Source organism: Hypanus sabinus, chromosome 6 (genome assembly GCF_030144855.1).
Source record: "Hypanus sabinus isolate sHypSab1 chromosome 6, sHypSab1.hap1, whole genome shotgun sequence".
In the NCBI taxonomy this organism is placed as follows: domain Eukaryota; kingdom Metazoa; phylum Chordata; class Chondrichthyes; order Myliobatiformes; family Dasyatidae; genus Hypanus; species Hypanus sabinus.
Genome location: NC_082711.1, coordinates 58,208,711 through 58,236,227, shown reverse-complemented (window position 1 = coordinate 58,236,227; position 27,517 = coordinate 58,208,711). Strand labels below are relative to the sequence as shown.

Genomic DNA, 27,517 nt, shown 5'->3' with positions numbered 1-27,517 from the left:
TTTGGCAACAGTCTTCTGCCCCAATTAAGCAGTATTATGTCCCAAATAAATGAAGGGAATCCTAGCAATTTTACTGATGAATTTTTGTTCTTTAAGAATTGCCCTAAAAAATAAGTGGCTGTCCCAATTAACTGATGGTCCAATTACTTGGAATCCACTATACTCACTGTGAACCTAAGAAATGCACTAAGCACTGCAGATTTGGAGAACTACAGATACCCAATTAACCAAATGGAAATAAAAAGCCGTGGCAACAATGGGTGTCATTAAGGAGAGTAATGAATTATTTAAAAAAAGGAATGATAAGTTAATCTCAAATATTCTTTGATACAATGGATTCAGGAAAGAGAGAAGGGAAGAAAGCATAGAGGGGGCAATATTGACTAAGCTAAGGAAATATTCTGTATTGATCATGGTCAGAATGCACTTTGAGTTAGAAAACAAAATTCCATTACGATACTGGGGTTATTCTGTCGGCTCTCAGGTAGTGGTGAAGATATTGAGGAAAACATTTTGAGGATATAGCACCTACTGTATGCACAAACCATAAAACCAGTATACACCAAAATTTAAATTGAGGTTTATTAGTGTACTTCTCGGCCTGATAAAGGAAGGCTACACTGATGTACTTGACTCTTGGAGATTGCCCATTCCAAGAGAAGCAAACAATAGTGAATCTAGGAAATAGCATGCAAAATATAAGATTTAGAACAGTTATGAGGAAAGGTACTAGCCACTCCAAGGTTCAAGACTGACACTCATTTGCTATAAAAATTAAAATTAAAATTCCTGTTGCAGTTGTAGGACAGTTTCTCCCATATTAAGTCAATCCAGTGGAGAGCAAGAACTTAGGTGGTTTTACTTACCTACAAATAAACCTCCAAATCCAGATTGACTCACGATTTTTTTCATTATTTTCCAGGTGGAGGATAATTTACTTTGAGAGTCTAGAACAAACATTAAGCATATTGGTTATACTGCATCAACTGATAATCAATTGCTTATGCTTCTAAATACAGAGATTTGTTTTTGTAAGTTAGGAAAATAATCTATCCCAGCAATATGAGAATAGCTTTTTTTGGGAAAATGTGTCTATAATTGGAGAAAGACAAGTGAAACCCTAAGGCAGAATGTGCTTACCTTTTTTGAAGTACTTAAAAAATACTGCATGAAGTGATGTCTATAAATGTTCTATACAGGATTTCCCCCATAACATCACAAATCACTAAATTGAAGGCAAATTACTAAACTGGATAAAAAATTAGCTGAATATTAAGAATTTTGTTGGGATCTTAATTTTTCAATGTATTTATTAACTAACTAGATTAAAAATGTTTAAATCCTAGTTAGTTAATACAGAAATTGAGGCACTGTAACTTGTGCTGAAGCATTACCAAGAATGATTAAGATTAAGCTATCAGACACAACTATGGAAAATGAATTTCAATGTAGCAAATACAAAATGATATGCCTGAATCTTAAAAAAAACTATTATGCTATTGAAAAGCTAAGAGTAGGGTTCCAAGGGGATTTGGGAATGCACAAACATAGTTCATTAATGACAATTTAGTTGAGTACAAAAAGTAATCAAATTCTTAAAGAATGTTAAACTTTGTAGCTAGAATACTAGAAAACAAGAGAGATATTTATGCTGCAGCTGTACTAAATTGTTACAAGCAAACTGTGGGCTGATGAAGGAAACTGACAAAATATATGGAGGAAGGCTATTTTTACTGGTTGGATAATTTTTGGAAAAGGGTGAACATAGCAAATATTAGAGCCAAGCTGTTCTGGCATGTGAAGGCCGAAGAAGTTTGAAACTTTTCCATAAATAGAATTTACACTTGGTAAACAATCATTTTTAAGTCTTGAATTAACAGATTTGCAAACTATTAAGTATGGAAGAAAGGCAGATATATCAAATTAGATAATTTATAGAGCCCATAAAGCCACTGAATAGCTTTGCTTCAGTTCTTAGCATATTCATTTTATCACAATTGTGTGAAGTGTGATAAAAGCTCCTTCAGCATTACACCAGTTCCCTCAAAAGTGACCAAGACCTTTGTGTGCTCTCTAGCCACAGGAAATCTCCTAAAGGGCTGGCAAGTAGCTAATGTTGTTGCGTGGTTCAAGAAGGGAAATTGGGATAATCCTGGAAATTATAGGCAAGTGAGTCTCACATCAGTAGTTTGGAAGATTTTGGAGAGAATTCTTCTGAATAAGATTTCTGAGCACTTGGAAAAGCATGGCCTAGTTATAGACATTCAGGCAGTATGGATTTGTTCAGGGCAAGCCACGTCTTAACAACTAGAAACTAGAGAAAATCTGCAGACGCTGGAGGAACTCGGCAGGCCAGACAGCATCTAAGGAAAAGAGTAGTCGATGTTTTGGGCCTCATTCAGATGCATGGGATTCTTGATGACAGCTGTTTGGATTCAGTATTGGCTTGCCCATAGAAGCCAGAAGGTAGAGGTCAATTACGGCTGGAGGACTGTATCTAGTGGTGTTCTGCAGGGATCCGTACTGGGACTTCTGTTGTTTGTGATATGAATGACTTGGATAAAAACATGGATGGATGGGTTAGCAAGTTTGCAGATGACAAAGATTAGTAGCATTTTGGATAATGTAGAAGATTACCAAAGGATACAGTGGGATATAGATTAGCTGCAGATATGGCAGAGAAATGGCAGATGGAGTTTAATCAGAGAAGTGTAAGCTGGTGCATTTTGGGTGGTCTGATAATACAAAGTTAATGGCAGGACACTTAACCACACTGATGTACAGAGGGATCCAAGTCTATAACTCCCTGAAGGTGGCCATACATTTATAGAGTGGTAATAGTGACATTGGCACACTTGCCCCTATTCATCATGGCATGGAGTTCACAAAACTAGTTAGATTGCAACTGGAGTACTGCGTTCAATTCCGGTTGTGCCATTGTAGGAAGATTTGGAGTCTAGCAGAGAGTTTAGAAAAGGTTTATCAGGTTGCTGCCTGGACTAGAACACACGTTCTGGATGAAGTAGAGTTGTATCCTCTGGAGTGGCAGAGGCTGAGGAGAGACCTGATAGAAGTCTATAAAATTATGAGGGGTGTAGAGTGCCTTTTCAGAGAATCATAATATCTAATAGTCGAGGGCGTAAAATTAAGATGAGGAGGAAATTTCAATAGGGGTATGCCGGACAAGTTAAATTTTAATAAAACAGTGCTGGGTGCCTGAAATGTGCTTCTTGAGGTGGGTGATGGAAGCAGATGCACAATAGGTGTGTTTAAAGGGCTCTGAGATAAAACATCAGGGGCTGAATAGCCTGTTCCTCTGATGTACCATTCTATGTTCTAAACATATACTTGCACAATCAAACAGAAATGGTGCAAACGTTTTTATGATGCTGTTGAGTAGGAAAACAAATACACCCTGTAAGCGCTTGTTCTTTCTCCCAATTCATAGGTACAATAGCAAATAACAAAGATTAACTCATTTTCTGAATTTTACACTTCTCAAAATGCAGAGATAAAAAGTACAAAGGTATGTTTAAAACTAAGCTGAAGCAATGAATAATAAGAAATATGCCAAGAGTGTTTTTCAACTTTACAGGCACAGACTTTACTACTGCTTTATCTTACAAATTCACTGGCCTCTTAGACAAAAATAAATACTTGGCTAGAAAGCAGATGAACTGGAAATTAATCAAGAAGGGGGCTGAAGAACTTCATAACATATTCAGTGATCCAACTTTGAATTTTATTAGACAGCTCTTTTGAAGACACATGCATGACGGGTTGAATAGTTTTGTTAGGCTCCCCAAAGGTCTGCTTAGATACATAATGCAATGAGCACTTATGACAAATTGATAAGCAAATTACACTTTTAAATTAAAGTCTAAAATTACATACTCATTATGTCCAACTCTCCAATCTCAATCTGTCTCTGGGTTTTCACAACATCAAATGGTAAAGTCAATACAGCTGCAATCTGAAAGTAAAAGCACAACACAATTCCACTTATTTCTATTTTTATTCAGCTTAAACAAGATTCAAATTTTAATAGGAAAGACTAAAAAAGTTGTCTATACTGTATTATTTATTCTTTATATTGATGGTAAATGAAAATGTGTTGAGATATTTCTCCTTTGGTAAAGAGTACACATGCCAATCTGGAACTTGCTCTTTAAAAATGCACTCTAATTCAAAAAAAAAGTCTTTCCTTCAGTTTCTGGTTTTCGTAAGGCAATTTTAATACTAAGAAGTCTTCATGTAACAGAGACTAGAAATAGTGGTGGCACAATGACACATTGAGTAGAACTGCTGCCTTACAGCAACCTGAATTCAATCCTGAACATCAGTATATCTATATTGGAGCATCCTCCATAATCACCAAATGGGTTTCCTTTATAGACCATGACATAGGAATAGAACTAGGCCAATCATCCCACTGAATCTTCTCCGACATTCTATTTATGGCTAATTTATTATGTCTCTCAATCCCATTATCCTGCCTTCTTCCCCAAAACCTATGACACCCCCACCCCCCCGATTAATCAACAGCCTATTAACCTCTGCTTTACCAATGCCTTTGAATGGAAAATCCTACAAAAAGTAGTGGATTTGGCCCAGCACATCACAGGTAAAGACCTCTAAACCTTTAAGCACATCTACATGAAACACTGTTGTAGGAAAGCAGCATCCATCATCAGGGAACCCCACCACCCAGGTCATGCTCTCTTCTTGCTGCTATCACCAGGTAGAAGGTGAAAAGCCTCAGGACTCGCACTGCCAGGTTCAAGAACAGGTTCAGTCATCAAACTCTTGATCAAAAAGGGTTAGCTATACTCAACTTCATTTGCTCCATCAATTGAAATGTTCTTGTTATTTACTTCTATTTATTTATATTTGCATTTGCAGTTTGGCATCTCCGGCTCCGTGGTTGGTCTTTCATTGATTCTGTCATAGCTACTATATAGATTTGTTGAGTATACCCACAAGAAAATGAATCTCAGGGCTGTATATAGTGACATACTGTGGGATGCAAAAGTTTAAGCACCCCTGGTCAAAATTTCTGTTACTGCGAATAGCTGAGCTAGTGAAAGATGACCTGATTTCCAAAAGGCATAAAGTAAAAGATGGCACATTTCTTTAATATTTTAAGCAAGATTACTTTTTTTATTTCCATCTTTTACTATTTCAAAATAATAAAAAAGGATAAGGGCCCAAAGCAAAAGTTTGGGCACCCTGCATAGTCAGTACTTAGTAACACCCCCTTTGGCAAGTATCACAGCTTGTAAACGCTTTCTATAGCCAGCTAAGGGTCTTTCAATTCTTGTTTGGGGGATTTTTGCCCACTCTTCCTTGCAAAAGGCTTTTAGCTCTGTGAGATTCTTGGACCATCTTGCAAGCACTGCTCTTTTGAGGACTATCCACAAATTTTCGATGATGTTTAGGTCGGGGGCCATGGCAAAACCTTCAGCTTGTGCCTCTTGAGATAGTCCATTGCGGATTTTGAGGTGTGTTTAGGATCATTATCCTGTTGTAGAAGCCATCCTCTTTTCATCTTCAGTTTTTTTTTTACAGATGGTGTGATATGTGCTTCCAGAATTTGCTGGTATTTAATTGAATTCATTCTTCCCTCTACCAGTGAAATGTTCCCCGTGCTACTGGCTGCATCACAAACTCAAAGCACGATCGTCCCCCCCAATGCTTAACAGTTGGAGAGGTGTTCTTTTCATGAAATTCAGCACCCTTTTTTCTCCAAACATACTTTTGCTGATTGCAGCCAAAAAGTTCTATTTTAACTTCATCAGTCCACAGGACTTATTTCCAAAATGCATTAGGTTTGTTTAGATGTTCCTTTGCAAACTTCTGACGCTGAATTTTGTGGTGAGGATGCAGGAAAGGTTTTCTTCTGATGACTCTTCCATGGAGGTCATACTCGTGCAGGTGTCACTGCACAGTAGAACAGTGTACCACCACTCCAGAGTCTGCTAAATCTTCCAAAGGTCTTTTGCAGTCATACGGGGGTTTTGATTTGCCTTTCTAGCAATCCTAAGAGCAGTTCTCTCAGAAAGTTTTCTTGGTCTTCCAGACCTCAACTTGATCTCCACCGTTCCTGTTAACTGCCATTTCTTAATTACATTATGAACTAAGGAAACAGCTACCTGAAAACGCTTTGCTATCTTCTTATAGCCTTCTCCTGTTTTGTGGGCATCATTTATTTTAATTTTCTGAGTGTTAGGCAGCTGTTTAGAGGAGCCCATGGCTGCTGATTGTTGGGACAAGGTTTGAGGAAACAGGGTATTTATAAAGCTTTGAAATTTGCATCATCTGTCCTTTTCTAATGATGACTGTGGACAAGCCATAGCCCTAACAAACTAATTAAGGTCTGAGACCTTGGTAAAAGTTATCTGAGAGCTCAAATCTCTTGGGGTGCCCAAACTTTTGCATGGAGCACCTTTCCTTTCTCCCCTCCACTCTAAAATTGTACAAAACAAAAATAATACACTTAAAATGTTGAGAAGAATGTTTCATCTTTAACTTTATGACTTTTAGAGATCAATTCATCTTCCACTCACTTAATTATTAACAGTGACAGAAATTTTGACGGAGGTGCCCAAACTTTTGCATGCCACTGTATATGTACTTTAATAAATTTACTTTGAACTTAAATATACCCAATGATTTGACCACCACAGTTGCCTGTGGCAATGAATTCCACATATTCACTACCCTTTGGCTAAAGAAATTCTTCGTCATTTCTATTCTAAATGAACATTCTCTATTTTGAGGCTGTACCCTCTGCTCTTAGACTCACCCACTAAAGGAAACATCCTTTTCATATTCATTTGATTTAGGCCTATCAATATTTGAAAGGATTCGAGTGAATCCTGCACTCCTCCCATTCTTCTAAACTCTAGTGGGTACAGGCCCAGAGCTATCAAATACTCATATGTTTACTTATTCATTTCTGGAACCATTCTCGTGAACATCCTCTGGACTCTCTCTTTTGCCAGCACATCTTCTCTTAAATAACAGACCCATAACTGCTCTCCATACTCAACAATACTGGTTGCATCATGGCCTGGTATGGAAATATCAATGCCCTTGAATAGAAAATCCTACAAGTAGTAATGGATACGGCCCAATCCATCACAGGTGAAGCCCTCCCCAGTACTGAGCACAACTACGTGGAAAGCATCGCAGGAAAGCAGCATCCATCATCAAGGACTCCCACCATCCTGACCATGCTCTTTTGTCGCTGCTGTCATCAGGAAGAAAATATATGAGCCTCAAGACTCACACCACCAGGTTCAGGAACAGTTTTTACTCCTCTGCCAGCAGGCTCTTGAACTAGTGGGGATCACTTCACTCACCCTATCACTGAACTGTTCCACAACTTACCGATTTATTTTCAAGGGCTCTTCATCTCATGTTCTTGACAGTTACTGCTTATTTATGCATTTTTAAAATTTTGTATTTGCACAGTTTATCTTTTGCAAATTGGTTGTTTGTCCATCCTGTTGGGTGTGGTCTTTCATTGATTCTAATATATTCCTTAGATTTTTCTGAGTACACCCGCAAGAAAATGAATCTCAGGGTTGGATACGGTGACATACACGTACTTTGATAATAAATTACCTTGAACTTTGAAGTGCTGCCTTACCAATCCCTTATATAGCCTCTCAGCTTTACATCCTTGCTTTTATATTCTAGTCATCTTGAAATAAGTGCTAATATTGCATTTACCTTCCTCACCACTGACTGAACCTGTAAGTTAACCTTTAGGGAATCCTGCATAAATTCTCCCAAGTCCCACTGCACCTCTGAATTTTGAATATTTTTCCCATTTAGAAAACATTGTATGGCTTATTCCTTCTAAAAAAGTGCATGACAATATATTTCACTACACTATATTCCATCTGCCACTTCTTTCCGATTCTACCAATCTGTCGAAGTTATTCTGCAGACTCTGCTTCCTCAACACTACCATCCCCTTGGCCTATTTTCATACTATCTGCAAACTTGGCCACAAGGCTATCAATTCCGTTATTCAATCAACACAAAATGTGAAAGGTAGCGGCCCCAATACCAACATCTGTGAAACACCACTAGTCACCATCTGCCAACCAGAAAAGTCCCCCTTTATTCCCACTTTTTGCCTCTTGCCAGTCAGCTAATTTTATATTCATGCCAGTTATTTTCTGTCCCATGGTTCTTATCTTAAGTGGCCTCATTTACAGCACCTTGTCAAAGGCCTTCTGAAAATCCAAGTGAACAACATCCACTGACCAGACTGTCTGTATTTTTTTCTAAAGAATTCCAATGGATTTGTTTAGGCAGGATCTCATCTCAAGGAAATCATGCTGACTTTAGCCTATTTTGTCATGTGCCACATCTTCCAAAAGTGTACCAGTTAGTAGATAAATAACCCCTACTGTGTAGATGAGTTGCAAAATCTGAGGGGTGGCAAGTTGATGGGAATAGGGAAGGATCAGTGTAAAAATTAATGCCTGATGGTTGACATAGCAGTAGACTGAACCACCTTTTTCTGTGCTCTCTCTATGACTCTAGTGGTTGGAGTCACTTACTCATTATCATCGTGGAGCAGTATTTTGCTGCTCTGCCACACATTTCTAGCAAATATTAAACTTATATCATGTCCTGGAAAATGTTCTTCACAGGTGCAATACCATGCTGGAGGTCCATAAAATGTCTGATGTAGCTGTTATTCAACATGAACACATTTTTCTAATGTATCCTATATCCTAAGAAAATCTAGCTTGTTTAATACCACTTTCTAGGCAGCACGATATCACCAATTACTCACAGTCCACTCTTAGAAATACAATTGTATTCTTTATCAGCTCCCATTAGTATATGAATTATGAATGCTAAATATCAGTTTTGATATTCATACCACATTTTAAGAAGGTATGGAGAAGCAATCTCAACCCCTTTTCAAAACTCTTCTATTGAAGTATAGTAGTTAAAATAGAGCATGTATTTTTGATCAATGCATTCTCACTGTGACCCTTAAGGTCAGCAGTTTTCAGTCATACTCCCAGTGTCAGATTGGTATGTAGGAAAATAACAGATACGAAAAATTTGATGCAAATAGCCCCCTTCTGCTTTAGGCAATCACTGAGAGATTTTGAGAACAGTTACATTTCAAGTCCAGTTATTCAGAGGCAGAATCAATATTTTTCAAAATCCTTTTAAGGATGTCAGGAACACCTCGCCCAGCTGAAATTTGGAAAGCCTGTTTAAGATTTCCAAGGATTCCCAATTTGTCACCAGTCTAAGTAGTGGAGAAATTAGATAAGCGTACTTGTCCAGGATTCCTCCAAATGTAAGCAGTCACAAAAGTTTCCATGAAAGTTGCAACTGCCTGCCATTAAAGACAAATGATCCATTTGAAAGTGTTTAACAGGATCCAGAATTGCCTTCATGTAACCTTGGGCTATATGTACAGTTGAACACACCTTAGCCAAATACATTTAAACTCAGTTTTTCACAATTCCTGACATTTAATCCTAGAAAACATTCCCTGTCTTAGGTCAGTTAGGATCACTACTTTATTTTAAGAATGTGAAATGTCAGAATAATAGTAGAGAGGATGATTTATTTCAGCTTTAATTTCTTCCATCACTTTCCCAGTGGGTCGGAAGTTTACATACACTTTGTTAGTATTTGGTAGCATTGCCTTTAAATTGTTTAACTAGAGAACTATTCAAAACAAACAGCAAAACCAAGATAAAGCTGGAAAAGTAAATTTATAGAAAAGGCTCTTTCAAGTTACATAAATACAAGTAATACTCTGTTAAGCAACACACAATTTTACTGTGGAAAAATTATTTGATATGAAATGACAATAGATCATTGTAAAACCTCTCAGGACTAAAGAGATATCAACCATGCCTTTCTTTCAAGACACCCTAGGCTTGCAATTTTCATCAGAATTTAATTAATTTTGCAATTTGCCCATATATTTTAACATTAAACAACCAAAGGCTATTAAATAATAATGAGGATAATTATTTTACAAAAGGCAGAGTAACATTTATTTGAGATTTTGATTGTTTGAGTGCTTGAGTAAGACAATTAGTTAAAACAATAGAAATAATTTCAGATTTACAAAACATTAAATTTATCGTGAAATGCAATTGGTTTCAATATGTGACCTAAAATCACCTATTATCCCTGGTAGAATTGCTTACATAACTGGAGTCAAACTTACTGCGCCTGATGATGCTCCTGAGGAAAAACTGATCGTTAACGTAGGTTCACTGATACTGAACGTCTTGCATAACTGTTTCTTCATCAGTTCATAGTTAAACCAGTAAATGGCTGTGAGACAGATAGCTGAATTAAAACCCTGTTGTGTAACTCTATAGTTCCAAGGCAACACACCTCATTGCAAATGAGGAAATAAACAAGATAATGTAGACGTTCATTAATTATCTTTGATTCAGCGGTTAGGTTTATCGGTTTGTACTCAATACAACTTAATTACTAACAACAAACTAATATTTATTTGTCGTAAATGACTATTAATTGTTTGTTGGCACAGTATTACTTGTCTAATCCACAACAATAAACTAGAATGAACATCTCATCAGGGAATGCGACTAATGCTGCAATTACTCTAAAAGGAAATCAAACTCATGACATTCCGATGTAGCAAGACGATTTTTATATAATGTCATAAGCCCTCTAGTTGTGATACAGGTGAATGAAAGTGATTATGACACAAAATGCAGTCTGGAAGTTTCAGTACTTAAGATAATAAATGCTACTTTGTACCTGAGCAAGAGCAGCAATGACAGTAGCAAATACCAGAATGAAAGGACAGAAGAGAGAGAGCATCAGGGCTCACTGGTGGCATTCAAGGTGGTTAAAAAAAAAGTACTGCGTGCAATTGCCTACACGTAGCTTTAGTTCTACTGACACTATAGTGCCTATAAAAAGTATTCACCTGCTTGGAAGTTTTATTGTTTTACAACATTGAATCACAGTGGATTTAATTTGGCTTTTTTGACACTGATCAACAGCAAAGCCTCTTCGTTCGTATCAAAGTTAAAAATTAATCACAAATATAAAATAAAATAATTGATTGCATAAGTATTCACCACCCCTTAATACGATACACCAAATCATCACTGGTGCAGCTAATTGGTTTTAAAAGTCATATAATTAGTTAAATGGCGATCTGTTTTTGGAGACCTGTGTGCAGTCAAGGTGTTTCAATTGATTGTTATAAAAATACACCTGTATCTGGAAGGTCCAACTGCTGGTGAGTCAGTATCCTGGCAAAAACTACACCATGAAGACAAAAGAACACTCCAAGCAACTTTGCAAAAGGGTTATTGAAAAGAACAAGTCAGAGACAGATACAAGAAAATTTCCAAGTCACAGAATATCCCTTGGAGTATAGTTACGTCAATCATCAAGAAATAGACTGCATATACAACTGTCGCCTGAGTGCTTCACCAGTCACAGCTTTATGGAAGAAAGGCAAAGTCAAAGCCACTGTTACAAAAAAACTCACATGAAATTTCGGCTAGAGTTTGCTAAATGGTATGTAGGAAACTCTGAAGTCAGCTGGAAGGAGGTTCTAAGGTCTAAAAAAACCAAAATTGAGCCTTTTGGCTATTACACTGAGTGCACAAGCCAAATACCACACATTATCAAAAACACACCATCCCCAACATGAAGCATGATGGTGGCTGCATCATGCAGTGGGGATGCTTCATTGCTGCAGGCCCTGGAAGTCTTGTGAAGGTAGAGAGTAAAATGCAGTAAAATACAGGGAAATCCTGGGAGGAAAACCTGAATGCAGTCTGCAAGAGAACTCCGACTTGGAAGAAGATTTGTTTCCCAGCAAGACAAGGACCCCATGCATAAAGCCAAAGCTACACAGGAATAGCTTAAAAACAACAAAGTTAATGTCCTGGAGTGGCCAAGTCAGAACCCAGGCCTCAATCGAATTGAGAATTTGTGGCTGGACTTGAAAAGGACTGTTCACTCAAGATCCTCATGCAATCTGTCAGAGCTTGAGCAGTTTTGTAAAGAAGAATGGGGAAAAATTGCAGCGTCCAGATGTGCAAAGCTGATAGAGACTTATCCACACAGACTCAAGGCTGTAATTTCTGCCAAAGGTGCAACTACTACCTTGAAAGGGATGAGTAATTATGCAATTATTTTGTGTTTTAATACTTTTTAAACACAAGGGGCAAAAACTTTTATAAGCAGTATAAGTAGGAGTAATGCTGTAACTCATCGGTCTTTAATCAGTCAGTGGTCATTAGAGAGAATGGTAACAGTGATGGAGTCAAAACAAAAGAAGAAAATCAATGCACATCAGCATACATGTGGGAACTGATACCTGTGCCACTAATGAAATTTTAACAGCAGACAATAAAACTTACAACCTATTGGAAATATTATAAAGAATCTCATCATTTAGTAATCTCATCATGAAAGTTAGGCCCAGATGAGGCTCATTTATACTTAGGTATACTGTGGACGACATTGCTCAGGGGATGGAATAGTCAGTTTCATTAAAGGAGTATAAACAGCACCACATACAATCACACCAGAAGCCACAGACTCAACAAAGCTATTTCAATGTTTTTGGTCCACTCAGACTCAGCAGCAGAATCTAGCTTCTTCTCTGCTCACTTCATTATATTAATACATGATTGCAACTATGGCCATTACAAAATTGGCTGAATGGCCATGGTAGAAGATTTGATACAATTGATAAAATCATCAGAATAGAGAATAAAAATGTAAAAAAGTGGAGTAAAATGGCAACTTTGAAAGGGCAGAGGACAGAGAATAGTAACAGAAAAAGTAATAACTTACCACATACAAGCCAAAGACAGAAGATTGGACATGAACTATGCTTGGCATGGAACAATGTCCCTTTGGAGACTTGGTGATTATCATGAGGAGGGGCGGGGAAAGTGGGCAGGACTAACCAAGATGTTTTGTAGAATAAGTCATAAAATGGATTTGCTGTATGCTTTCAGCTTTCCTTTTGTTTCAAATTTCCAAAAACTGAGATTTTATTTTGCTCCAAGGAATAAACCGTTTTTTTTTTAAGATGGCAGGCTGCAACTAATGAGCATTATGGGGATTGGTGCTTAGGCACTAAAAAATCTGCAGCAATGACTTACAAATTATGATGTAAATAGGAAATAAAACTGGGAAGATGTGAACAGGAGAAAAAATGTGAAGAGGTGAATAGAAAGAAGAATACAAAGTGGTTAACAAGGGATATGGACACAAGAATATTATAGATGGAACATAAGGTGACAGAGCTTGAAATTATATACATTTCGTTATTCAGAGCCATATGAATAAATACCCTTGTATGCACATCAAGCAATCAAAAAAGTAAATGGTTTTATTCAAAATGAAGATAAAAACAGAGCTAGCCAACTAACTTATCTGTATATTATTGAACAAGTCTGTTGATTAGCAACCCAACTATCTATCCAACTCTCAAATGAAGAGGTGACATTTGAGCATGAGAATAACATATTTTCCAGTATAATTGGAAAAAAATATAAAAGATTCAATTTCTGCATCTCATTACATTTTCATGAACATTGGGACCATTAAAGCAGGGATGTGAGTGCAGTAAAGAATGATACAGAAATTGATTCAAATAGTATAAGGAACAGATAACATGTATGGTTTTGCACACATCTATATTGTTCTCAACATTTCTCAGGGAATTATTTTAATGATAGAAACAAAATAGGTTGTGCAAAATTGAAAAAGTGTTTAAGATAATACATTTGTTTTCAATTGGGTCATGTATGTAACACAGAATAGATGCTTCATGCTCCTTGCAGAAAGCTCTGTAGACAATCACATGCAAGGAAGGGTAAAGATGGGAAATAAAACAAAAGTTGTTATGTTAAGATAACAATTGAAATACACCAAGTGTTTCACCAATCACAAATCACACGAATTAAAACTCACAATACACTTCCCAAATTGTACTGTCTTGTTATCTTTGGACACACAAATACACTTATCTAAAAGGCAAACATATATGCTATTAAATCAAGATAGACATGCATGAAAAATCCCTCAAATCTCATTAATTCACTCACTTCTTTTCTTGCAAGAGGAGTTTGAGCACAATTTAAAGCAACTAACTGCCACTACTGGAGAAAAAAAGTACATTTGTCCATATACAGTATTGACTATTATAAAGGGCAGAATGGGAGCTGTGGTTGCTGGAGATGTGGTAATGTTACAAGGTATTAACATCCAAGGATCAACCACACTGAAACGCAAGAACAGAGGAAAATTTTAAGGTTGAGAGACGCTCGAAAAACGCCTCACCACAGCCATTTTAGCATCCCAATGCCATTCTAGACCAATAAGTAAACCTATATGTCAACTGCAAAACCAGATGGTATCCCTAGGGAAGTTCTGGTGAAGAGGATCTTCTTTTACAAATTCACTCTCGCTTAACAACATCTGCTTGAGGAACAAGCCACGGGATGTCAGACATGTTGCCTGCAGCCGGATTCAAGAAATGAGAGAGATCTGTCTGTGATAAATACAGCAGTTTTTCCAGCTGACTGCCATAAGGGAAAATTTCACAAGAGTTCTCCTTCCACCAGCCACAGTTATTCACATAGAGCAGGGGTTCCCAACACGGAACACTCAGTTGATGATTAAGGGGCCATGGCATAAAAAAAGCTTGCGTGCCCCTGATCTAGAGCTAAGGTGTGCATGTTCTATAGCACACATCAACTCCAAGAGTCAGGAAGTAGCATCAGTCACTATGTACAGTGGTGCTAGAAAGTTTGTGAACCCTGTAGAACTTTCTCTATTTCTGCATAAGTATGACCCAAAATGTGATCAGATCTTCACACCAAGTCTTAAAAGTAGATAAAAAGAACCCAATTAAATAAATAACATTATACTTGCACATTTATTGAGAAAAATGATTCAATATTACATGTATTTGATGGAAACAGTAACTGGTGTGAGCCCCTTGTACTGTAGTAACTTTAATCAAATGTTTCCGGAAACTGTTGATCAATTCTGCACATCGGTTTGGAGGAATTTTAGGCCATTCCTCCATAAAAAACTGCTTCAACTCTGGGATGTTGGTGGGTTCCGTTGCATGAACCGCTTGCTTCAGGTCCTTCCACAATGTTTCTATAAGAGTAAGGTTGGGACCTTAACTTGGCGTTTCCAATACACAAATTTTCTTATTTTTAAACCACACTGTTGTTGATTTACTTTTGCCTTTTGGATCATTGTCTTGTTGCATGATCCTACTTCTATTAAACTTCAGGTAATGGACCACAACCCCTAACATTCTCCTGTAAAATGACTTGTTACAATTTTGATTTCATTGTTCCCTCAACACTTGCAAGCTGTCCAGGCCCTGAGGCAGCAAAGTGGTTGCAAATCATGATGCTCCTTCCACCATGCTTCCCAGTTGTGGTGAGGTTTTGGTGTTGGTGTGCAGTGCCCTTTTTCTTCCAAACACAGCAGTGTGTATTTCTACCAAAAAGTTCTACTTTTGTCTCATCTTTCCACAAAACATTGTCCCAGAAACGTTGTAGAACATCCAGATGGTTTTTTGCAAACTTGAGATGCGCAGCAATGTTTTCTTTGGAAAGCAGTGGCTTCCTCTGTGGTCTCCTTCCATGAACACCATTCTTGTTTTGTGTTTTTATTATATTGGAAACATCAGAGACTTTAGCAAGTTCTAGAGATTTCTGCAGGTCTTTTGCTGTTACCTTTGGGTTTTTTTTTCACCTCCTTCAGCATTGCATGTTGTGTTCTTGATGTGCTTTTTGCAGGATGCCCACTCCTAGGGAGAGTAGCAGCAGTACTGAGTTTCCTCTATTTGTAGACAATTTCCCTTACTGTGTACTGATGAACACTCAGGTCTTTAGCTTTTCCCAGCTTCATGCATCTCTACAATTCTTCTTCTAAGATTCTATGAAAGTCATTTTGATTAAGGCATGGAGCATATAAATAGATATTTCTTTCTTTCAGAAGAGCAGGCTCTGTCAGTAATCCAATTTCGTGTGTCCCTTTCTTTTATACATAGGGCAGGGCACCTCTACAACCCATACTTCCAACCTCAACTCACTGACTGGAACACCTGACTGCAAATAGCTCTTGTAGAAGGCATTAACCTAGAGGTTCACAAACTATTTCCAACAAATACATGCAATTATTGGATCATTTTTCTCAATAAATAAACAAACAATTCTAATGTTTTTTGTGTTAAAGTTTTAGGAGTTATTTTCTAGCACCACTGTAGGTCCCATTTTGACTTTACAAAAAAAAATTGATCATTAACTATTGGACACTATATAATATCATTTTAAATTCAGATGCCCTAAAGAACAGTGTTACCATCCTATATGCAAGCCATAAGGATAATGAAAGGGTACACAACAGGCCTAATATCGGTACAGAATATCAAGCAAGGCTGCTACTTCACTCCTCAATCTTTCTCATTTGCTTAAACCCCACTTCCAACAAGCCTCCCAGCAGACTGGAGTAAAAACCCAACTGTTAAAGCATTTATCTCAACCTCTGAACTATAGTCACCCAACTTCAGCAGGAGTTGTATTAAGATGAGCAGGTAGTAAGGAAGGCAAATGCAATGTTAGCATTCATCACAAGAGAACTAAAATATAAAAGCAAGCATATAATGCTGAGGCCTAATAAGGTTTGGACAGACCACATTTGGAGCAAGAAAGGCTATGCTAGCATTGGAGCAGGTTCAAAGGTTACAAAAAAAGGAACCCAGGAATGAAATGGCTAACATATGAAGAATGTTTGATGGCTCTGGGCCTGTACTCGCTGGGGTTTAGAAGAATGAGTGGGATATCTTACTGAAATCTACTGAATATCAAAAGTCCTGGATAAGGTGGATATGAAAAGTATGTTTCCAATAGTGGAAAAGTCTAGAACCAGAGGGCACAGCCTCAGAACAGAAGGACGTTCTTTCAGAACAGAGATAAGGAGGAGTTTCACTAGCCAGAGTGCTGTGAATCTGTGGAATTCATTACTAGAGATGTCTGTAGAGAGCAAGTCATTGGGTATATCTAAAGCAAAGGTTGATAGGTTCTTGATAGATAAAAATGATGAAACTTATTGCACGAAAACAGCTTTTGGCAATCTGAGGAAATGTACTTAAAGATCAAGTCTGCAAATCCAGCACAAAGCTCATGGTCTACCTGGCAACAGTGTATGCTTTTGAGACATTAAAATCTACAGCAGGCACATTAAAGCACTGAAGCTGTGTCACCAACATAGTCTCCACAAAATCCTGCAAAACCAATGTTACATCCTTTCCTAGGCTCATAACCAAGGCTCTAACTGCACTTGGCTTATTGCTTAGAGCACAGAACTTAAATTAACATTAGATCACCAAAACATTCTATTTCAAGCTCTATCATACCAAAAATATATATGGAGGTACACTCTAAAAACCTCCTTGAAAAACACTAACATCTCCACTGATGGTTGAAAATTCCTGGTTCATATACATTCAGAATGCAAAAGGGTTTCAGAACCTTAAATCCTTTCAAAGGAAGCATATAGAAGCCCTTAATAAATCTGCCTACTAAGCCTTCTGCATCACTTGTAGCAGAATTCAGATTCCACAGTTGCCTAACCTCAGACCCCATGGGAGTAAACACCTTCCATGACACTAGACACTGCTTAATATCTAGTCATGGTCTTCTGTGACCTTTACCTCACCTATCATTATAAATGACAAATGCAGATACTTGAAAGCCCGTTTGTCTGCAAATCATTTTCAACAGAACCCAACCAGTCTATTATAGTTGTGTTAGGCAAGATTCTCAGCAGCGTGCAGGAACAGAAGGATTTTGGGAGTCCATATTCACAGATTCCTCAGAGTTGCTGCACAAGTTGATAAGGTGGTTACAAAGGCATATGGTGTGTTGGCCTTCATTAGTTGGTGAACTGAGTTCAAGAGCTGTTCTTGAACTTGAACATTGATTCAATGTTGTAATTCTATCAAACTCTAGTTAGACCACACTTGGAGAATTGTAGTCAGTTCTTCATGTCTCATTATAGAAAGGATTCTGACGCTTTAGAGAGGGTACAGAGTAGATTTATCAGGATGCCGCCTGGATTACAGAGCATGTCTTATGAGGAAAAGTTGAATGAGCCACAGCTTTTCTCTTTAGAACACAGGAAGATGAGAGATGACTTGGTCGAAGTACTTAAGATAATAAAAAGCAATAGCAACAGTTGATAGCCAGCACCCTTTTCCCAGGGCATAATTTTAAAATGGTAGGAAAATGTTTGGGGAGGTGTCATGGGTTGATTTTTACTTTAAAGAGAGTGCTGGGTACATGGAACATGTTGCTGGGGTGATGGTCAGTAGATTAGAGACATTTAAGCAACTAATACATGGGCACACGGGTGAAAGAAAACTGGAGGGCTACGTGGAAAGGAAGCATTAAATGGATCTTGGAATAGGGTAAAAGGTTGGCGCTACATCGTGGCCTGAAGCACTCCTGCTGTGCTGTATTGGTCTGTTATTGGCAATATTATCCCCTCAGGAAGTGGAGGTAAAAAAGCCTAGTTTTCCTGAAGGAGCACAATTTCTGAACTGGAATCAAACCAATCATCTTAGAAATCACAATCGGGGGTGGAGTTTCAAGATGGCGACGTAGACATCTGCCTTTTAGGCGCTCTTCATTTTTTAAGCTATAATCACCCTTTAATCAAATCTTTTCGTACTTAATTACATGGGTTGATATTTACGATTTATTTCTTTTTTAAAATAATACTTGATTTAATAACTTAAAATGTCTGTACCTAAGAAATCGTCTAAAGACCCTATATCTCTCGATGCAATCTCCAATCTTCTGGATACTAAACTGGATACTAAACTTGTAAGTCTGGAAAATAAACTTACTGCGAAAATGTCTGAGCTTGAAGAAGTCGTTAGATCATTTGATACCAAGCTTCAATCGCTGGCAGCAGATATTGAACGACATGAAGAAAAGTTTGCGGCTCTTGACAAGATAATTTGTGAAAAAATACGTACAATCGAAACTTTGGAGGAGAAGGTACGGTCGACCACTAAAATAGTGGAGCAGAATAAGTTTAAAATCACCGATCTTGAAAACCGATCTCGCAGACAGAACTTGCGTATTATTGGATTTCCCGAAAATGTTGAGTCTGGTGACTTAACTGAATATTTCTCTAACTTATTGTGGGAAATTTTTGGCGAGGATGCTTTGCGGGCTAAACCTACTATTGATCGTGCCCATAGAGTTTCGAGATTTTTGGCTGCGAGAGACAAGCCACAAGCTGTGATTGTCCGTCTCCATTATCCTCGGGAGAAAGAGCTTTTAATTCGATTAGCTCGTCAGAAAGGTATGATTTCTCACAGAAGCAACAACTTTCGTATTGTTGAGGATTATTCATTCGAGGTGATGAGGGTGAGAATCGCTTTTAAACCGGTGATGGCAGAGATTCATTTGATTGGACTTAAACAAGCTTTAAGATACCCAGCGAATCTCAGAATTACGTTGAGTGATGACAGTCAGCGCTTCTTTAATACTCCGGAAGAAGCGAAGAAATTCGTTGAAGAATATCGGTCTTCTAGTACAATTTGAACTATGTGTTATGTTGAAGAATTTTTGGAGAGAAGACGCCATTCCGTTTTTAGGCTTTAACTTATGAAGCTGCGGTATAGCTCTTTACTTTGGTCTGTAGACCTGGTTTTTTTTTATTATCATGATTTACAGATGCTCTTTTAATTTTACTATAATGTCTTTTTTCTTAATTAAGTTTTTTTTCCTCTGGATTAGATATACATGTTAAGACTTTGTAATAATGATTTATTTTTTAAGATGTCGTTTCTTTTTCCCATAAGACTTTGCTTTCCGTAAGCGTTTATTTGCCTGTATTTGAGAATGGGACAAATGTTTTGAATTTTTGGACCTTTTTATTTTATATATATTGTAGTGGTTATTAAATCCTATTTTAATCTTATTTTGATGACCTTTTTTTTTAAAAAAAGATTGGCGAATTTACATTTATATTCTGTAATATGGTCCTTTCAAAATGTCGTTTCTTCTTCCCATAAGTCTCTGTTTTTGAAACGTCATTTTCTTATAATTGAATATGGAATCTTTTTTTAAAGGCATATTACACTATTTTAAACTTCAATGGTTAACCTTTTTTTTATGAATGATATTTTGTTTTTTTATATAATTTTTTCATTTTGATTGATATATATACTTTCTTTTTACAACCCTGTATTCATATCTGGGTGTTATATAGTATCTCTTTTCTTTCTTTTCATGAAGTTGCCATCTTGAAAATGGGGGTAATATTAGTATTAGTTTGTGCGCCTGCCGCTTGGCTTTTTTTCGAGGGGTTGGGGGAGGGGGTAGGGATCTTTTTTCACGCTTTTGCTTTTTATTTTTTTGCTTTTAGTTTATGGGCCGACTTTAAATTATTAATATTGTTGAGGTGTCATGTTCTCTGGTTGCTCCTGAATCATTTTTCCTTCTTCCTGAATTATGGGTTATGTGTCTTTTTAACCTTTTATGATATATACAACTAGTATTGGCATGATGGATAAGTCTATTAACTTTATCTCTTGGAATACGAATGGGTTAAATCATCCAATTAAACGTAAAAAATATTCAAAGTATTCCATAGACTAAATGCAAATATTATTTTTGCACAGGAGACCCATATTAGGAAGGAGGATAATCAACATTTTTTTAGGTTCTGGAAGGGTCAACAATTTCACTCGAATTGTACCGCCAAAATTAGGGATGTGTCTATTTTTATAGACCCCTCAATTTCGTTTACACATCATGAAATTATTTCTGATCCACAGGGCAGATTCTTGTTGATAACTGGTTCACTTTTTAATCGAAAAGTGGTTCTAGTTAATATTTATGCTCCAAACTTTGACTGCCCTGAATTTTTTAAACATTTATTTACTTCCCTTCCTAATCTAAATGAATATATGTTGATAATGGGTGGAGATTTCAATTGTTGTCTGAATCCTTTGATGGATAGATCTAAATCTATCCGAATTCTTCCGAATAGATCAGCCTTACTTATTAATTCTTTTATGGTTGATTCGGGAATTACTGAAATATGGTGGTTTTTGAACCCTAAAGATAAAGAATTTTCGTTTTTTTCACATGTATATCACAGTTATTCTAGAATTGATTATTTCCTTATTGATCATCATTTATTAACGGATGTTACTGATTGTAAATATGATTCTGTTACTATTTTGGATCATGCACCTTTGAAGTTATCTATCAAGATTTCGGACTTTTCCAATAATACTAGATCTTGGAGACTTAATGCTACTTTGCTTCAAGATCCAGAATTTAATCACCTACATAAAACAGCAAATTGACTTGTTTTTCTCAACAAACTATACTGAAGAGATTGACAGAGGAATACTTTGGGACTCTTTTAAGGCTTTTATCCGTGGACAAATTATCTCATATTCCGTTGGTAAAAGAAAACAAAAACATTTAGATATTGCTTTATTAGTGGATAAAATTAAAGAAATTGATAAGATTTATTCCGTGACTCCTACCAAAGAACTTTATAAGAAGAGAGTTGAGCTTCAAATGGAGCATAGCTTATTATTATCTTCTTCAATTGAGAATCAATTAATTAGGACCAGGGCTCAATTTTATATCCATAGTGATCGAACTGGTAAATTGTTAGCTAACCATTTAAAAGCTATTTCGACTAAGCGACAAATTATTAAAATTCGTAAACAAGACGGTAATCTAACCACTGATCATAAAGAAATCAATAACACTTTTCAAGATTTTTATAAATCTTTATATCAATCAGAATTTGATGGCGATCTGTCCATGATGGATAATTTTTTTAACAATTTGAATATTCCCAAACTGACAGATGAAGATCGTAGCTTGTTCGATGCTCCTATCTCTATGGCCGAAATAGGAGAGGCTATCTCATCAATGAATTCAGGGAAAGCTCCTGGTCCTGATGGTTATATTATAGAATTTTTAAAAACTTTTTCTTCTTTGCTTTCCCCTTGGTTATGTGAAATCTTTAATGATGCATTTGCTAAGAAGAGATTACCTCAATCTTTTTATGAAGCTACTATCTCTCTAATTCTTAAAAAAGATAAGGATCCTACTTTATGTGCATCTTATCGCCCTATATCACTATAAATGTAGACTCTAAGATTCTTACAAAATTTTTAGCTATTAGGTTAGAAAAGGTACTATCACAGATTATTTCAGAAGACCAAACTGGTTTTATTAGGAATCGGTATTCCTTTTTTAATGTTAGAAAATTGATTAATATAATTTATACTTCATCACCCACAATCCCAGAATGTGTTATTTCATTAGATGCTGAAAAAGCTTTTGATAGAGTTGAATGGACATACTTATTTAACGCTTTGAGATATTTTAATTTTAGTCCTAATTTTATATCATGGATCAAACTAATATATTATAAACCTGTTGCTTCTGTTCTTACAAATAATTACAGATCCTCTTTTTTTCAATTATCTCGTGGTACAAGACAAGGTTGTCCCTTAAGTCCTTTATTATTTAATATCGCATTAGAACCTTTAGCCATTGCTATTCGTGAATCTCCTAATATTTTTGGTATTACCCGTAATGAGAAGTTATACAAGTTATCATTTTATGCTGATGACTTGTTGTTATATATTTCTGATCCTGACAGGTCTATTCCCGCTATTTTATCCTTGTTGGCTCAATTTGGTAGTTTTTCTGGTTATAAACTAAACTTGGATAAGAGTGATTTATTCCCTTTAAACGCGCAAACTTTATTAAATGACAGGATACCATTTAAAGTTGTTACTGATAACTTTATCTATTTAGGTATAAAAATTACCAAGAAATATAAAGATTTATTTAGACTGAATTTTTTACCTATGCTCCATCAAATTCAACAACTTACTACAAGATGGTCTCCCTTATCCTTATCATTAGTTGGTCAGATTAATGCTATTAAAATGATGATTTTACCAAAATTTTTATATTTATTTCAAGCTTTACCAATTTTTATTCCTAAATCTTTTTTTGATAACATTGATTCAAAAATTTCCTCAATTGTGTGGCAAAATAAAAACCCCAGGTTAAGTAAAAGGCAATTACAAAAATCTAAAAAAGATGGTGGTTTAGCTTTACCTAACTTTAGATTTTACTATTGGGCAAATAATATTCGTAACCTAATGTATTGGAAATTAGATTTGGATTCACCATTGTGCCCACAGTGGGTAAATTTAGAATGCAATGAGGCACAGGGATATTCTCTATTCTCCATTCTTGGTTCTTCGTTCTTCTCTTCCTGCTGATTTAGTTAAATTCAATAAACAGATATCCAACCCTGTTGTCAAACACATTACGAATTTGGTTTCAATTTCGTAAGTTTTTTACTCTGAAAAACTTTGTTCTTGATAGCCCTATTTTACTTAATTTTTTTTCAAACCTTCTTTGACAGATCAAGCTTTTAGCATATGGAAAAGGAAAGGTATAAAATGTTTTCGTGATTTTTTTTTGAAGGTAGTTTGATGTCTTTCAACCAACTTTCCAACAAATTTAAGTTACCCAAATCTAATTTTTTTTAGATATTTACAAATCAGAAATTTTTTACATAAAGTTCTACCATCCTTCCCCAATTCAACTTCAATGGATTTTTTAGATTTGATTTTTACCTTAAATCCTTATCAGAAGGGATTAGTGGCTTTTATCTATAATATGATTATGAAGATACAACCAGAAATATCAGGTAGAATTAAACAAGAATGGGAAAAAGAACTTCAATATATCAACAGAAAAATGGGAAAAAATTTTACAAATGGTTAATTCTTCTTCTATATGTGCTAAACATGCTTTAATACAATTTAAAATTGTACATAGAGCTCATATGTCTAAAGATCAGCTTGCTCGATTCTATTCTCATATTAACCCTCAATGTGACAGATGTCATTCAGATGTGGCTTCATTGACCCACATGTTTTGGTCATGTCCCACTTTATATAACTATTGGAAGGACATATTTGCTACCATTTCCTCAATTTGGAATATCGATTTACAACCTCATTTTATTACTGCAATTTTTGGTATACCAAATGAGGATGGTAATCAGTTTTCCCTTTCAATTAGACGAATGATTGCTTTTGTAACATTAATGGCCAGAAGGTCTATATTACAAAATTGGAAAGAAGTAAATCTTCCTACCACGTTTCAGTGCTTCTCTCAAACTATTTCTTATCTGAGCTTGGAAAAAATTAGAAGCACTATTTTTGACTCATCAATTAAATTTGAAGAAACTTGGGGACCGTTCATTCGACATTTTCATATGAATTAATTTGGCCTCTTCCAGACCTTCTCTCTGTTTATTCTTGTTCTGGTATGGAGTTCTGGAGTTTTTGACACTATCATATACATATAAACTGTTATTATTGCCCATGTTAGTTTAGTTTAGTGTTTTTTTTTTCTCAATATATATTTTTTCTTGTATTTTTAAATTTTTTTTCTTTTGATGATTATTCTTATTTTTTTCATATATAATTATTATAGGTTTGATTGATTAATGTACTATTTTTTCTGTTGTTATTTTAATAGGATATTGTTATCTTATTATTAATTTAATTTCAAGTCTATTGCACTTATAACCTATTCATTATTATGTTATGTTCTTTTTTATATATGAAACTCAATAAAAAGATTGAAAAAGAAAAAAAAAGAAAGAAATCACAATCATATAGACTTCAAAAGATCAAGTTAGAAGACCAATTCATCATTAGGGCAGACAGAAAGAACACTGTATCCTAAGGCAAGGTTGCTGCAGAGAACCTACTCTATAGTCATTGACTTTAAAAAAAGTGCCATCAATATACTACTGGATTGACTGGGGAAATATTCCAGAGAATTTGTGTACAATTTCATGAAGCAAAGTCGTCCAAATTTGCTCAATTTTTGCACAGAATACAGAAGAGTATTATGTCCAATATAGACTATCCCAGGTTACTGACACCCATCTGTGCATATGAGTGAGATCCCGTAACATTATTTAATTCAAACATCTGATGCATGTTGTATGTTCATTCCTATGAGTGGCAGACCTAGTTTCTCTTCCTCCACTTTTTTTTAAAAAATGCTGTGTTTTGATGCGGCTTATTACAATGCTGCAGAGAAGTGGTTGTCATGGAGCAATTTGTAGATATTTTGACTACTATACATGTTAGACTTAAAGATGAGAGTAAAAACAGAACCTGTTTGTTACCTGGGAACGGGCTGTATGGGGACAGCTCTTGAATTCAGTTCACCAACTAATGAAGGCCAACACACAGTATGCCCTTGTAATCACCTTATCAACTTGCGCAGCAACTCTGTGGGATCTGTGGATAGGGACTCCCGAAATCCTTCTGTTCCTGCACACTGCTAAGAATCTTGCCTAACACGACTATAATAGACTGTGGTTGGGTTCTGATGAAAATGATTTGCAGATAGATGGGCTTTCAAGTATCTGTATTTGTCATTTATAATGGTAGGTGAGGTAAAGGTCACAGAAGACCATGACTAGATATTTTATTAGGCAGTGTCTAGTGTCATGGAAGGCACTTTCTCCCATGGAGCCTGAGGTTAGGCAACTGTGGAATCTGAATTCTGCTACAAGTGTTGCAGAAGGCTAAGTAGGCAGATTTATTTAGGGCTTCTACGTGCATCACATGGTAGTAAATTACTTTTTGTTAAGCTTTTGCTGCTTCTACACCAGTATAAACTGCTGTCATAGAGCTAGAATAACAAATAAAACTTTTGCCATGGAAGCTCTGATATCTCCCATTAGTTACGAATATTAGTTCCATTTCTGCTGGAGGTAAGAAACTTTGATAAATGTGTATGGCAATAATACAACCTTATTTGACATTTTCCTTTATTGAGATTGGCTCTATTGTACATGTACTGATTAGGATTGTAGCTTACACACCATCATTAAAATAAATTTGTGGCTTACTGAATTTGTCAAGTACTCTATAGTCCCTCATGAGCTAATAGAGCGAAAGACACTAGAACGATTGTAAGTAGTCTATGCACAGTGGGTGGAGCTATTTCTTGCTGTGTAGCAAGTTACATGCACTTCATCTATATCAACACTGATGCAACTATGAGAGTTCAGCTGATCCTAGCCTGCTCCTTCTGCTGTAGGTTTCATTGCTCAATGAGGATAATGAAGCAGGCTTCCAAGCCAGAGATCACATCTTTGTATATTAAATTAAAAGTACAAACACAGCACACATACAAAATTTGGTGGCCAAATTTCTAAGCTTATATCTTAAGACTAATTTCAAAACCAGTGTTTCAAACCAAAGCTGCTCCTGTAATTACAGAATGTGCTACCACTAAGCAATTAAATCTATATCCATTGTAAAATTAGTGGAATCCAAGACTAGGTCATAGACATTTACTGCTATCATATTTTGCATTTTTGCTTTGGAACACTTTACAAGCATTGCTTGCATTTGCAAACTATTTAAAAATGCAAAATCATTCAACTGGATGCTATGGTCAGCTTACAAAAAGCACCGGTGTAATTCTTCGCTCCAAAGCCTGCATTCCCTAATGAGGAATGAGATAAGTAGGTAAAATGCACAAGTCCAAAGAGACTGAGCGTGATGCAACTTAGAACTAGTTACTTCAATATCAATATATTCTGCATGTAATTTGCTTTTTAATTGTCACATTAGCTTCTATTTTCTTGAAGCACTTATGATACCAAAATTAAAAGCAACTAATCAAGTACTTTATTAAACTGATCTACCCCCCAAAATTATTTGAACATTTAACTGTTCAGTTAAAATACATTAAGCAGACAAACCTGAGAATGGCACATCTCGAAGCACTGTGGGACCCCAGCCTCTCCAGAGAGACAGCCAACCATTCTGTGCTACTGAAGTCTGAATAACATTCTTCAATTCTCTGTAACTCAGCCTACGAGACTGGCTCTTCGTTCTGATTAGTTCCAGAGGGCTTATGACAGTAACTGCACCCACTGAAAGATGATAAGAGTGAAAGCCAAAATAAAATTACAGATGCAAGAATTCTGAAATAAAAATACCCGTAAAGCAGGTAACACAAGTGGGGAGAAATAGAGTTAAAATGGCAGGTTCATGAACTTTTATCAAAACTAGGAAAAATTTGCTAAGAATGAAGTAAGGACTAGGGGGAAGAGAACAATGAGAATGTTTTTACCAACCTTTCCTGCAGGTAATGTCTAACCTTTTCTAGGTTCACCGAAAGCTCATTGGCATGAAATATCAACTCTCTTGCTCAATGTATACTGTCAGATCTGCTAAATGTTTTCACCATTTTGATTTTAGAACATAGAACAGTACAACACAGGAACAGACCTTTCAGATCACAATGTTGTGCTGAACTAATTAGTAATCAAATGATCAACCAAACTAATTCCTTCTGACTAC

General features: G+C 36.2%; 1 protein-coding gene across 1 annotated transcript in view; it reads right to left on the bottom strand.

The window, feature by feature from the left end:
* The window catches only part of LOC132395500 (probable mitochondrial glutathione transporter SLC25A40), a 59,002-nt gene that overhangs the window by 3,429 nt on the left and 28,056 nt on the right, over positions 1-27,517 (bottom strand). The window contains exons 7-10 of the mRNA XM_059972212.1: positions 26,914-27,087; positions 10,229-10,338; positions 3,895-3,973; positions 867-947 (exon numbers count right to left, since the gene is read on the bottom strand). Coding sequence (XP_059828195.1) covers positions 867-947; positions 3,895-3,973; positions 10,229-10,338; positions 26,914-27,087 — 444 coding nt within the window. The remainder of the gene's footprint in view (positions 1-866; positions 948-3,894; positions 3,974-10,228; positions 10,339-26,913; positions 27,088-27,517) is intronic.